General features: G+C 40.7%; 1 protein-coding gene across 3 annotated transcripts; it reads right to left on the bottom strand.

The window, feature by feature from the left end:
- Positions 1 to 852: 852 nt before the first annotated feature.
- CTLA4 (cytotoxic T-lymphocyte associated protein 4) lies at positions 853 to 7,444 on the bottom strand. 3 transcript variants are annotated; one of them, XM_006153078.3, is made up of 4 exons: positions 7,231 to 7,339; positions 3,872 to 4,219; positions 3,308 to 3,417; positions 853 to 2,002 (listed from the first exon to the last, which is right to left on the bottom strand). In XM_006153078.3, exons 1-4 carry the CDS (start codon positions 7,337 to 7,339, stop codon positions 1,898 to 1,900), a joined length of 672 nt encoding a protein of 223 aa, XP_006153140.1. In that variant the 3' UTR covers positions 853 to 1,897. The 3 variants fall into 3 exon arrangements, with proteins under 3 accessions (XP_006153140.1, XP_006153141.1, XP_027629465.1); XM_027773664.1 differs by lacking the exon at positions 7,231 to 7,339 and adding an exon at positions 4,752 to 5,473 and having other exon boundaries at positions 1,898 to 2,002; XM_006153079.3 differs by lacking the exon at positions 3,308 to 3,417 and having other exon boundaries at positions 7,231 to 7,444.
- Positions 7,445 to 13,214: the final 5,770 nt, after the last annotated feature.

Here is a 13,214-nt window from a genome sequence, read left to right as displayed (position 1 = left end):
GCTGGACTCCCACGTAGTCAACCGCAGGTCGTGTCCCAGACCTGGTGGCTTAAAACTTACGCTGGGCGCATGAAATAGGGGACCAGCAGTTAGCATAAGGGCTATGTTGCTGGACTCCCACGTAGTCAACCGCAGGTCGTGTCCCAGACCTGGTGGCTTAAAACTTACGCTGGGCGCATGAAATAGGGGACCAGCAGTTAGCATAAGGGCTATGTTGCTGGACTCCCACGTAGTCAACCGCAGGTCGTGTCCCAGACCTGGTGGCTTAAAACTTACGCTGGGCGCATGAAATAGGGGACCAGCAGTTAGCATAAGGGCTATGTTGCTGGACTCCCACGTAGTCAACCGCAGGTCGTGTCCCAGACCTGGTGGCTTAAAACTTACGCTGGGCGCATGAAATAGGGGACCAGCAGTTAGCATAAGGGCTATGTTGCTGGACTCCCACGTAGTCGACCGCGGTTCGCGTCTTGGACCCGGTGGCTTAAATCTCACGCCGGGCGCGTGTGCGTGCGTGCCCAAGATCCCGAGAGGAGAATGGAGGAGAGGATTGCACTGTGACCATCCCCCCTGGGGGGTGATTTCTTGCTTTCCGTCTCTCTGTTTCTCTCTGTCTGTCTGACGAGCGCACGCGCCCTATAGCAAAAACCACTAAAAAAAAAAAAAAAGAGCATGCTGTGTAGTTTATCAAGGACTACTAAGTCTGTGTGAACCCATGGAGACCACCAACTGCTGAATTAATCAATCGGAAGCAAACTCAAAAACAATATTAAAATCCAAGGATAATAAAGATAACTCCAGAGAATGACCACCACATATTTTTATTTAATTAAAATTATTATACATGTTGTTGCATTTTCATGGAAAATATTGAGTTTATAAAACACCAACAGTGTTAGTTTTCAGAAACCTTAATGCACCCCATTCTGTCACCTGCCACTTTCTTCTGCCCTGGGCATTCATCATGTGTTTGCATGGAACTGGAGCTTCCTACAAGGTCAGACCTACAGGTTTCCTGGACTGTATCGTTGTCTTGACAACAGCGTTCTCTGAGTTCTTTGTAAACCATTGAAAGGAGCTGGCATAAAAGTTCCAAAGCCCATTGCAACACCAAGTCAGTGTAATTCACCACTGCTGAGTACAGCCATGACCTCCTCCAGTTTCCAAGCCAGCAAGTGACCTATATTCTACCTGGTGTATTAGTGTCCTGAGCTCTTCCACAAAACTTCCCTGGAACCCATGGTGGGAAGACACTGCCTTATAGTGTTTATATTAAAACCACCAGCAAATACACAAAAGTACACATGGCCCCCATGCACAATACTATCAAATAATTATTTATATCTGTGTGTATACACACACACACACACACACACACACACACACACACACAATACAACCTTTGGAATCACTGGCTAAAACATAGCCATGTGAGTATTTTTAAAGTCTTCATGTAATTATACATTTGTTAAGAAAAATAATATCTCATAAAAATCTAACTAGAAAACATCACGTTAGCTATAAATGCCTCACATGGAAATACAAGATGCGTACAACATAGTCTTCTCCCTCACTTCCTTCCTTCCCTTTCTTGGGACTATGCCATTCTCTAACTTATTTCCTTGACCCCACATCATAATGCTGCATCCCCATAATGCTCCTTAGTGATGTTTTTACTAAAATTGGATCCTACGTGACAGAAACATCCCAGCTCTGCTTTCCTGTTCCTTTGCTTTAAATTGTAGTACACTTAAAGTAGGCTCTGCATCCAGCTTTATATTAAAGAGAGATGAATTCCCCCCCCCCAGAATACACACAAATAAAAATAGCTGGATAGCAAAATGAAATTGCCTCAGCTCTTAGATATCAGAATATATTCTTTCTTCTTCATAATTGTCTCTCAATTGATGGGAATAAAATAAGGCTGAAATTGCTTTTCACATTCTGGCTCTGTTGGGGGCATTTTCACATAGACCCCTGTTGTAAGAGGGCTTCTTTTCTTTAGCTGCCAAACACAAAAAGAAACAGTAATTATCGAAGAATACAGATGCCACTTTTAACTATTATAAGACTCAACAAATATTGAGTCCCTACCGCACTGAAAATGAATGTTCACAACATACGAAATTCCAACAAACAAAACTACAGTTTTCTTGATTCAGCTGTTAAAATTCACTTTAGATAAGTAACTCTGTGGCTCTGATGTAAAATAATAATCATTTTTTGTGACTGAAAGATAGGAGAAAGAGACTTTGAGAAAGTATTACAGAACACACAGAATACCTATGTTAATTGATCTGCTCTTGTCTGTGAGGAAATGAGCTAAGGTAATAAACTTTCATTATCTAGTTTGAGACCTGTTTTTCTCATCTCTACTCCTTGTATATGTTTTATTATTTTTCTCTCTGTCTGTATTAGTTCCTAGCTTTTATCACTTCAGTAAGTTAGACTAGTCTAACCTCCTAGTCTGTGTGGTAGTTTGTAGCATATGAGGTAGGAAGAACCTACAGAAAAGTAAAATCATAGTCAGGTTGAGAAGAGGATCTTGGAATAGTGTCTCTTCATGTGTGTGTGTGAGAAAGAGAGAGAAAGAAAGAGGAAGAAGGAAAAGAAAGAGGAGGGGAAAAGAAGGAGATGGGGAGGGGAAAAGTGTGAATTTGCAGAGGAAAAGTCAGCTCTAGGCAGAGATGGCTAAGAGGGACTGACTAAAAGAAATTCTGACAGGAGGCCTGTTTCCATACCTCCACCTCTTTCACCACTAACTATAGTAAATAAAAACTGAGCTTTTCATTCACTGGGTTGGAAAGGAGAGCAAGATATCCCAGTCAAGAAAACTAGATCGTGGGAACAGGAGTAGCTACAGCTTGAATGAAGAAGGCACAAGGGTGGTACTAAGAGATGACTTCCAGGAGAGATAGAGGGATATTTAGGAAGATATTATAATCTCTCTAAGTGGTCCTTCTTAGCACCATTTTACCCAATTTAAGCTTGTACATCAAGGTTTTTAGCTTAAGTATGATTGTCATGAAGACAAGGAACTAAACAGCTGCCCATGTTGTTCAAATGGTTACTCAATCTGAAACCCTGTTCAGAAGCACATAAACATTCAATGTCAAACACACTCATTAGTCATCCTGAAACCTCAAAGACCAATGCCTAGGGTTCTCGTGTATTCTTTACCATTGTCCTTCTTTCACCCTCTTCATTTATTGCTTCATCTCAGAAGACTAAACTCAACACTATCATTTGGTCAGTTGATACCACTAAGGCATCGCCATCAAGTATGCTGCATTGTCAGCATCACACTCACCATTTTGCTCAAAGAAACAGCTGTGATGAGGAAGCTATAAAAAAACAACCCTGAACTAACTGCTGCAAGGATCCAGAGGAGGAAGTCAGAATCAGGGCATGGTTCTGGATCTGCAACAGAAAACAAGGCAGAAAAACCTTAGACAGGTTTAAACTTTAGGGTTCTACTCTCCCTGTTATTGATACCAGGAAAGAGTTAAAGCTTCCAGACTTTGAAGTCCACCATTAAATTGTATTGGTAGCCTGTAAGAATAACTACTTGGGACTACTTCCCAAAATGTCATACCAAAGATAAGAGGTCAGACTTATGATGGTTGCAATGCCAGAACGAGTGCCCCAACCCACCAGGAGAAAAAAAAAAAACACTTCCCTCAACTTATTTATTTTATAGTCAAAATACTGTTTAGGTAAACACTTAAAATAAGCAAGACAACCATATGATAGAGAACTTGTAGAATTTCCACAGTTCTCAAAATAAAACACCTGAAATAAAGGAGCAAACTGCATTCATACAAAGAAGACAGCAATGCAAAAGGTGTCAATGTAATGAAATGGTTTTGCTTACCAATGACATAAATCTGGGTTCCATTGCCCATGCCCACATAGTATGGTGGCGGGTACATGAGCTCCACTTTGCAGACGTAGAGCCCCGTGTCCATAGCCCTCAGCCCTTGGAGGGTGATGTTCATTTTGTTTCCACTGGAGGTGCCAGTGCAGGTGGAATCATCTGTGAAGGTCAATTCATTCTCCGCCATGTACGTTGTGGCACAGACTTCAGTCATCTGGCTGTTGGCCTGCCGCAGCACTGTCACCCGGACCTCAGCAGCTTTGCCTGATGATACAAACTCACACACAAAGCTGGCAACTCCCCGGCTGCTGGCCAGCACCACGGCAGGCTGGGCCACGTACATCGCTAACACAGAAAAACCAAAGGGAATTTAGTGAACTCATGTTCATCCACAATCAGGCTCAAGATAAACCTTCAGCTCAGCAAGGTGTGTCTTTGATGAGCCCTCCCCACTCCCCTGGTTTCACCTCTCAGCCCTTCTCTCCTTAAACAAAATCCCTTTCCCTCTTCACCCACCCCAGCTTTCCCTGCAACTCTCAGCTGTCTTCTAGCTACTCTACGTAACGATGTATCCTTATTGGGAAATTGTTTTTTAAAGACAGTGATTGCCAGGAAGAATGTTCCTGCGACAAGTAGATCTAATTCTATCTGAAATATGTGATTTGGGGACAAGCTATGCCTCAGCCGACATGTAGAATGGAAGAGGATTAGGTCAGATGATATCAAACTGCCTTGCGACTCTGGTATTCTGAGGATCTATTAGAACAATAGGAACTATAGTTCAGGAACTGTATTGAGTAGTAGGGGAAATTCTGGAGGTTAAGGTGGAGGATCTTGCCTTATCTCTCAAAGCATACCTCAAAAATGGCCTACTTACTTAACCGGCCTTGTACCTCTGTCACCCATGAGTGGCTGAGTCTTGGTTCTCTTCTGGCCACCCTCTTTCCTGACCTTATTATCACAGAGAAGGAGATGCTGTGAGATGAAGGAAGCCACAGAGCTGAGGGCACCAGGTTGTTTCCTCTCTAGACTGAGGCAAGCCTACTGTTAACTTCTGTGGGCTTCCCCTGCCACCACCTCTTCCGTTCTCCCTCTCTCCTTCAAATTAGCTCTTAATCCTTCATTCTTTTGTCTCCCTCTGGCTTTTACAGGATAAAGGTGGACAGATCTCCACACAAAGAGGCTTGCTTCATCTAAATTATAGCCATTTCATGTCAAATTATCTCCCAGTAACTAAGCTGGCTCCTCTCTGGTAGGTCTTATAAGTGACTCCCAATCTTGGATTTAACAATGTCATTCATCTGCTCAAACCCTTTGACACTTTATTAATGATGACTTCAAAAACAAATGAACAGCGTTCAACATCTTCTATGATCCCATCCCAATCTATCATTCCAGTCTGAGTTTCCAGGACATCCCTTTCTGCCTAGAAATCACCCTGTAGCAAAGACACGACTCTCTTTCCTAAGTACCTGTACTGGACAACATCTGTCCTTAGAAGAGAGAAAAATACAGCAGCTACCACTGCCATGCTTATTCCAGCAGCTCTGGCTGGCTAAGCAACAGTCTCCTTCCCCAACTGTCATCTCTGCCTATCAAACATGCCCTCTGAGCATCCTTTGCACTTTTTTTTTTGCATAAATAGAATTTATTGAAACAACTTTCATATTCCATTAGTGTTTCCTAGTCACTCCCCTAGGATTTATCATCTCCTGAAAACCAAACTCCCCCTTTTCCCCCACATTTTTTATTTAATTTTCCTTTGCACTTTTATAACTCAATTTCAGTACTTAATCAAGCTGTTCCCTATAATTAAGTGCTTTGTGAGCAAGTCATATCTCCCCCATCTTCTGTCTCTGGTTCATAAACTCCTAGAAATAGTCATATATGGCCCAAATGACACTTAATAATCTTTATTGTGTTGACTCTAAGCCTAAGGAAGAACAAATTTCCTGCCCTCCTTCTAGGTGAGCTCATACTTATCATTACTAAGTTTTGCCACACTCAATCTTTTGGTATCTACCATGACAAATTTCTTAAAAAGAATATTTAAATATCCCTAAGAGTATTTAATCTTTACATATTCAAAACACTTAAGAAAGAAAATGTGCATGAATATTCTTCCAGTAAAAATTAAATTATCAGATATCTTTTGAGCACCTACTTCATACAAACAGTATAGTTCATTAACCAGGAAGGTCTAGAAGGGACAAGACTGAGATCCAATGGAAATTTTCATCATTTTAACCCTTGTGATGAACCTTGCTGTCAAGCTCTAAAGAGCCATGTAAACATATTAAACCATAGTATTAAGCTCTAAAGACCTTTATTTTATCTGAAAACTGGGGATCTGCATTAGAAATTCACATGTAGGTAAGGCAGGAATTGCGTATTTTATGACAAACAGACTGATGGCTCATTTTCTTTCTTCCTCTATTTCTTTGTTATACTTTGTTTTGCAACTTCGAAATATTTCATTTTAAACAAGCTTACAAACTGGATTAAAGAGACCTTAATGGACCAGCAGTTAGCGTAATGGTTGTCGCTGGACTCCGATGTAGTCAACCACAGTTCGAGTCCCGGACCTGGCAGCTTAAACTCACGCCAGGCACGTGTGCGTGTGTGCCCAAGATCCCGAGAGGAGAATGGAGGAGAAGGGATTGTGGCGTGGCTATCCCCCTGGGGGGTGATTTCTCACTTTCTGTCTCTCTGTCTCTCTCTGTCTCTCTCTGTCTTTCTGGCGAGTGCATGCACCCTATAGCAAAAAAACTCTCCAAAAAAAGAAGAAGAAAAAAGATACCTTAAAACCTTGAATCGAACTCAGAAGGTGTCTTCTCACAATTTACTTAAATTTTAAACTTGCTAATTAGTTTATAAAACTAATTAATTAGAGGACCTTAAAAGCTTGAATTATATAGGAAGAAAACTTTACCCCATGATTTGTCTTAAAGCAATATTTTTTGTAAAGGAATATCTTGAATTCATCCTGATAACAAGCTCAAATGTATTCAGCACTGTGTGTATCTTTTTCCTCTTAATTCACCTAGCTTTATAATATTTCCTTCCAATCTTATAAAAGTGTCTGAAATTACCCGTGTTTCCCAAACCAATTTGCAGGTATTCGCCAGCCCCCTGATAAATACCTGGCACTGTGCTATGAGCGATATCTCTGTTTATTTACTGCTGACAGCTGTCCCCTGCTAGTCTTGGAATACAGAGCCATTAGAGCCTGGAGATTGGCGTTTGATCTTTAATGTCTGGCTTTGCTATAAATCACTTCCCTTGACTACTGAAAGGAATGAAACCAGGTGGGAGAAACACCTCCTCCACATTCACACTCCAACAATTTTACTCACCTTTGGAAAAGACAGGGATGAAGAGAAAAGAGAACAGGGCAGTGCAGGGCCATGTCCTGGAAGCCAGGTCCCGCTGAGCCTTGTGCTTCTGGAATCTAAGGCAAGCCATGGCTTTATGGGAGCAATGTTCAGGTCTTCAGGAAGCTGAGTGAAACCTTTCAGGATCCTGAAGCTTTGAAATGTTTGAACCCACACAGAATCAAGGACTTTATATAGACAGCTTTGATCCCAGGTATGTACTACACATGTGCACACACAGAAGGCACTTGAATAGAAAGCCTTTTTGTTTTGGTTTTACGAGAAAGGAAGTCGTGGGTTTAGCTGTTACGTCGAAAAGACAACCTCAAACACTCAAAGTAAAACTGAACAAAACAAGCCAATCCATGGATGGAAAATGTACTCAATTTGAAACTGAAGCTTCACGTTCACTTTGAGGATCTGGATAACTAAGTGGAGACTTGGAGAATTTCTTGGAGTGCAGGGGTCCCCCCAATTTTACCCAATAATCTGGGCTTTGTTTTATCATTCAAATAACTTTATTGGCATCCTCCAAACTTCTGAGACTCTGAACTCTTAAGCTAATGACTCAATTAGTCTGTGGGCATCATTAATAAAAACACTACATTCTGTCTGTGAGGCATCATCCTTCAAGAGTCCATTGGCATGCTTTACAAACAAGAATTTTTGTCTCCTAATTTAGTATTTAGCACTTTGTTGAGAGAAAAATACCAAAATTACAAGAAATAAACTGAACAAGTGCCAGTAAAAACTGCCTCAGGCATTGCAGATTAGGAATACATCAGATGTTCTTAAAATCCAAGAGATTTAGAATTTCTGTAAAAGAATAGACTTTTGTTTCCGAATATAAATTTCTCAAGAAGAAATAAAATTCAACACTAAGGTTAAATATGACCAGAGTTCTTAAATCTGTAAAGGTTTTGATGGGACAAATGTTCACCTAACAAAAGAATATTAAACATTGAGAATCTTTCCTAAATCTGGGAAGTTTCATAGCTCATACATTTTAATGATGAAAGAAACATTTACTGAGAACCTATAATGTGCCAGGGATTATGCGCACTTTGAATTGAACAATGACAAGACAAAAACACAGTTGATGCCTTAAGGGACTTCTAGAAGACTGACATGCAAGATGGACATGCCGTTTGCCTACTGCAGTCTTTCTGTGGTTTCCCGTTGTTCGTGCAGCTCAGCACTGCAGAGGTGACCACAGAATGTGGGCCTAACACCTCCTAGTTTAGCCTATCTTCCAACACTTCCTCAGCATGGCTCCTGCCTTTGCTTGTCATTTCTCTAATACAGTCTGTGCCTACAGTCTTTTTTTCTACAGTTTCTTATTTTATCCTTCTTATCATCTTCCAGGGCTTAGTTAAGCTGTCACCTCCTTGAGGAAGCCTCTCTTGATATGCCTCCTTTCTAGTCTCTCCTATAACTTTATAAGAGTCTTCAAACCCTAGCTCAATGTCAACCAGTAACAACTACCTAACGGGTACTTTCTGAGAGCCAGGTCCCAGACTGGCAGAAGAGAATTTTAAACAGTGAGAAATGGACATTCTCACCCTTTAGAGGAACCCATCACAGTTGCAGATACAGACAACTAAGCCCAGGGTCATGATAGAGTGAGATAAATACTGGAATTGAAGTATTTGCAAGCTATAAAGGAACAGAAGTCATTGGTTGAGCCAGTGGAAAGGGTTTCTTAGAGGTAAGAAAACCTGAGCTTAATATCAAGGGGTGGTTATTCAGACAAAAGAACAGCATGTGTCAGGACCAGCAGTTAGTGTAATGGCTATGTTGCTGGACTCCCATGTAGCCAACTGTAGTTCAAGTCCCAGACCTGGTGGCTTAAACTCACACCGGGCACATGTGCATGTGTGCCCAAGATTCCGAGAGGAGAATGGAGAAGAAGGGATTGTGGCATGGCCATCCCCCCTGGGAGGTGATTTCTCGCTTTCTGTCTCTCTGTCTCTCTCTTTCTTTCTGGTGAGCATACACACCCTATAGCAAAAACCTCTCAAAAAAAAAAAAGAGAAAGAATTAAGAACAGCATGTGTCAAGGTTGAAAAGGGTATGAAGAGCTCCTTATAGTCAAAGAGAAGGCTTACATCAGGATCAGGAGTAGATAGAAGCTGATGCTCTTTGCAGTGAGAGCCAGTGAAGTGTAAGAAGGAAACTGGCATGACTGAGTTCAAGGAGGGATAGATAGAGCAAGAGAATCCAGGAAGAAGGTCATTACAAATAGGCACAAGGAGTTGGAAAACTTTTCTGTGAAGGGCCAGATAGTAAAAATATGATTTGTGATACCAGCAGTTAGCGTAATGGCTATGTCACTGGACTCCCATGTAGTTGACCACAGTTCAGGTACTAGACCCGATGGCTTAAACTCATGCCAGGTGTGTGTGCACGCATGCCCAAGATCCCGAGAGGAGAATGGAGGAGAAAGGATTGCGGCGTGGCCATTCCCCCTGGGGGGTGATTTCTCGCTTTCTGTCTCTCTGTCTCTCTCTGTCTTTCTGGCGAGCGCATGCACCCTATAGCGAAAACCTCTCCAAAAAAAAGAAAAATATATATATATGATTTGTAAAGTATAGTTGCCACTACTCAATTCTGCCACTTTAGGGTGAATGAGGCCGTAACATACATAGTTATGTATGTATATTTTACATAATATGTAAATAAATGGGTTGCATTCAATAAAACTTTATTAACGAAAATGGGTGGAAACTGGTTCTAGACTGGGGCGGGGGAAGCATTTTTGCCCACAACTGGTCTAAATTAAGGAAATGACACCTGTGAAGACAGCTAAGAAACTATTCACAATCGGTGAGTATAGGGAGAGTTTTAGGGTGACACCAGATTCATGGGTTGAAGATACTATGGTGCTGACAGGAATTGATCAAATGTTTATCAAGTTTTGTCTTATTCAAATCTACAAGACTAGGGTTGTTATTTTTCCCATTTTATAATTAAGGAAACCAAGACATTCAGAGTTAAGTTGACTTATTTAATTCCCCATTGTATGCGGTAGGGCCAGGATTTCAAACTAGCGATACTCTACACTAAGGCAGAGATTATGAAGCCAAGGAGAACAAGATTCGAATCCCAGTATAAAGTCTTGCTAGACGTTGATCTGGAGCTGGGAGCCCAGTGTTCACTGGACGATATTATCTACTTCCTAACACTGAGGCAAGAATGTACAAGGCCTAGCATGATGGCCGGCCACTAAATAAATGAGAGACCTTCTTTATTACAGGATCACTGAGAAGATAAAGGCACAATCTACTAAAGAACATAGGAAGACCAGGTTAGGAAATGAGGAGGAGAATTTCCATTTGAGCATGTTGAGTTTATGGTATTCATGGATGTTAATGTAAAGAGACCTAAAAATAGTTGCCTATAGGGATCTAGAGCATAAGACAAGATTAAACTAAAGACATTAGGTTGGGCCACTCTTACACCCTTAACGAAAAGACGAGGCACAAAACGAGCACTCTGATTCTACTCCTTCTTAGGAAGGACATTAAGGAGAAAAATAGAGAGGCATAGCATTAATGGAACCAAGAAATGGGGTATTATCTGTTGAAGATAACTTTATAGTATTATCAACTGGGCAGGGGAGAAATGTACACATGTTGGAATATTCCCTTTGCAAGCTAAACAATGTGATTGAATGTATAAAATAACTTGAAATAAAAAAATTTTAAAAAGGGACAAGCAGGTGGCAATAATGGCTATATCGCTGCACTCTCATGTAGCCGACCATGGTTCGAGACCCAGACCAGTGATTTTTCACTTCCTGTCTCTCTGTCTCTCTCTGTCTTTCTGGAGAGTACATGCACCCTATAGCAAAAAACTCTCAAAAAAATTGTTTTAAATAAAACAAAATGAGCACTCTGTAAACATTTGCTAAATGAATAAATGAATGAAAATAGTTTAACATAAGAAGAGATAAGAGTGACAATAAGAAATTCCAAAGAAATCTTTCCAGGTTTCCTAATTGTGTTTTTATGAAACTAATCAACCATTGAATTGTCTTGCTTTGCTAAGAAAATTCATAGCAAGAAAATTCAATGATTGTTAAAAACACTGGGTGAAAGAATGTTACTAAAACAGATATATTCACATACATCATCTCACTGATTACTTGACAATTTATAAATCTAGCAGAAACTTGCTTAACTAAGTGGTCTGGCTGAAGATCACCCATGCTGGGGACATTCTGACATGTACCTCCAGAGAGATTCACTAAGAATGATACAACCCCTTGGTGGTATTATTGCCAAAACTGTTTAAACTGAATCTAGGGGCCAGCAGATGGTGTGGTGATTAAGGTGGATTCTCACATGGCCGACCATGGTTAAAGTCCAAGATCCAGTGGCTTGAAAATCATACCGGACACATGTGTATGCATGCATGCATGCATGCAAAATCCCAAGAGAAGAAATGAGAAGAGATTGCAGCATGGTCATCCCCCTTGGGGGGTGATTTCTCACTTTCCCTCTCTCTGCCTCTCTCTGACGAGTACATGTACCCTATGGCAGAAACCTAAAAACAAACTAAATCTAATCATTAGTCAATAATCAGAAAACCCACATTTGGAAAAACAACCAACCTGGAGTCTTTTAAAGTGGTAATATTATGAAATACTGAAAAAGAAAAAGTCTGGAAACTAAAGGAGAATAAGGAGGCATGAAGATAGAATTCATTGTGTGATTCGTGATTAAGAAAATAAACAACTATGAACAGTACACTACTGAAATATTTGAGGAAATTTGTTGTATTTGAAAACAGCACTATCTTCATGTTAAATTTCTTCAGCATGATCATTGTATTAGAGTTATGTAGAGAAACATCCTTGTTTTTAGGTGATGCTTAAGTATTCAGAGTTCAAGTTTCAGAATGTCAGCAAGTGTCTCTCAAATGATTCAGTAAAAATATATATTTGTGTTCACAGAGAAAGAGAAAAAAGAATAAAACAATGGGGATAAAATCTGAACAATGGGTGATTTTAAGAATGTATGTATGTGCTCAAGATACTATTCTTTATTTAGTTTCTCAGACACTTGTGCCCTTGCCAGAGATGAACAGAAAGACAGAGAAAAAGCATCCCCCATGGGGCATGATCTTACCACAACCTCTTCCCCATTTATCTATCCTGTTGGGATTTGGGGTTTTCATGCACATACACTCAGCATGTTTTTCAAGCCACTGGGTCTGGGACTGAACTGCACATTCTGCCATGTGAGATCAAGTTTCATTAACCACCAGGCCACAGGCTGACTAATACTACTCTTTGTTTGTTTTTGTTTTTTTTAAGAGAGATATTTTTGCTATAGGGCACATGTGCTCACCCGAGAGACAGAGATAGAAACCAAGAAATTCGCCCCTCAGGGCAATGTCCACACCACAAGCCCTTCTCTTCCATTCTCCTCTCAAGATTTTGGGCACACACACACACACACGCACCCTGCATGAGTTTTAAGCTGCCAGATCTGGGACTTAAACCATAGTCAACTACATGGGAGTCCAGTGACATAACCATTATGCCATCTGTTGATCCGAAATTCTTAAAAATTCTTCATACATTTAAGTTCTTTTGAAATAAAAATTTGAAAGTAACAATTGTAACGCCAACTATTAATACAGTAAGCACAATGCTACCGATTAAAAAACCGAAGTTTAGAAAGGGAAAGAAACTTGTTCTAAGTTATTCTCCCTCCTTTTCCTCAGGTCTGTTATGTTCTGTGGATGACATCTCCTGAGTTCCCTGGCAGGTGAGCAGAGGGAAGGCTCTCGCAGATCAGAAAGCACAAGGATGGAAGGCAGAGTATTTCTTCCCTACTCTCTCCTAGATTTAGAGCCCTGTATCTGGGGTTAATAGCACCTCTTTACAAATACAATTCTGCTCAGGTGACCTCCCATCCTGTGATGCCAGTTGTCCCTGAGATTTGGTAACACTCTTT

This window comes from Tupaia chinensis, unplaced genomic scaffold (genome assembly GCF_000334495.1).
Source record: "Tupaia chinensis unplaced genomic scaffold, TupChi_1.0 Scaffold000361_2, whole genome shotgun sequence".
NCBI lineage: Eukaryota > Metazoa > Chordata > Mammalia > Scandentia > Tupaiidae > Tupaia > Tupaia belangeri.
The sequence above is the reverse complement of the archived record's forward strand: the minus strand, read 5'-3'. Positions and strand labels throughout refer to the sequence as shown.

What these genes read in the sequence shown, in the direction of transcription:
- CTLA4 (XM_006153078.3), bottom strand. Translation starts at nt 7,339, where the DNA reads ATGGCTTGCCTTAGATTCCAGAAGCACAAGGCTCAGCGGGACCTGGCT. An exon ending in AACCCAGATTTATGTCATTG is followed by an intron (nt 3,418 to 3,871) that starts GTAAGCAAAACC and finishes TTTCTGTTGCAG; the next exon opens with ATCCAGAACCATGCCCTGAT. An exon ending in CTGTTTCTTTGAGCAAAATG is followed by an intron (nt 2,003 to 3,307) that starts GTGAGTGTGATG and finishes TGTGTTTGGCAG; the next exon opens with CTAAAGAAAAGAAGCCCTCT.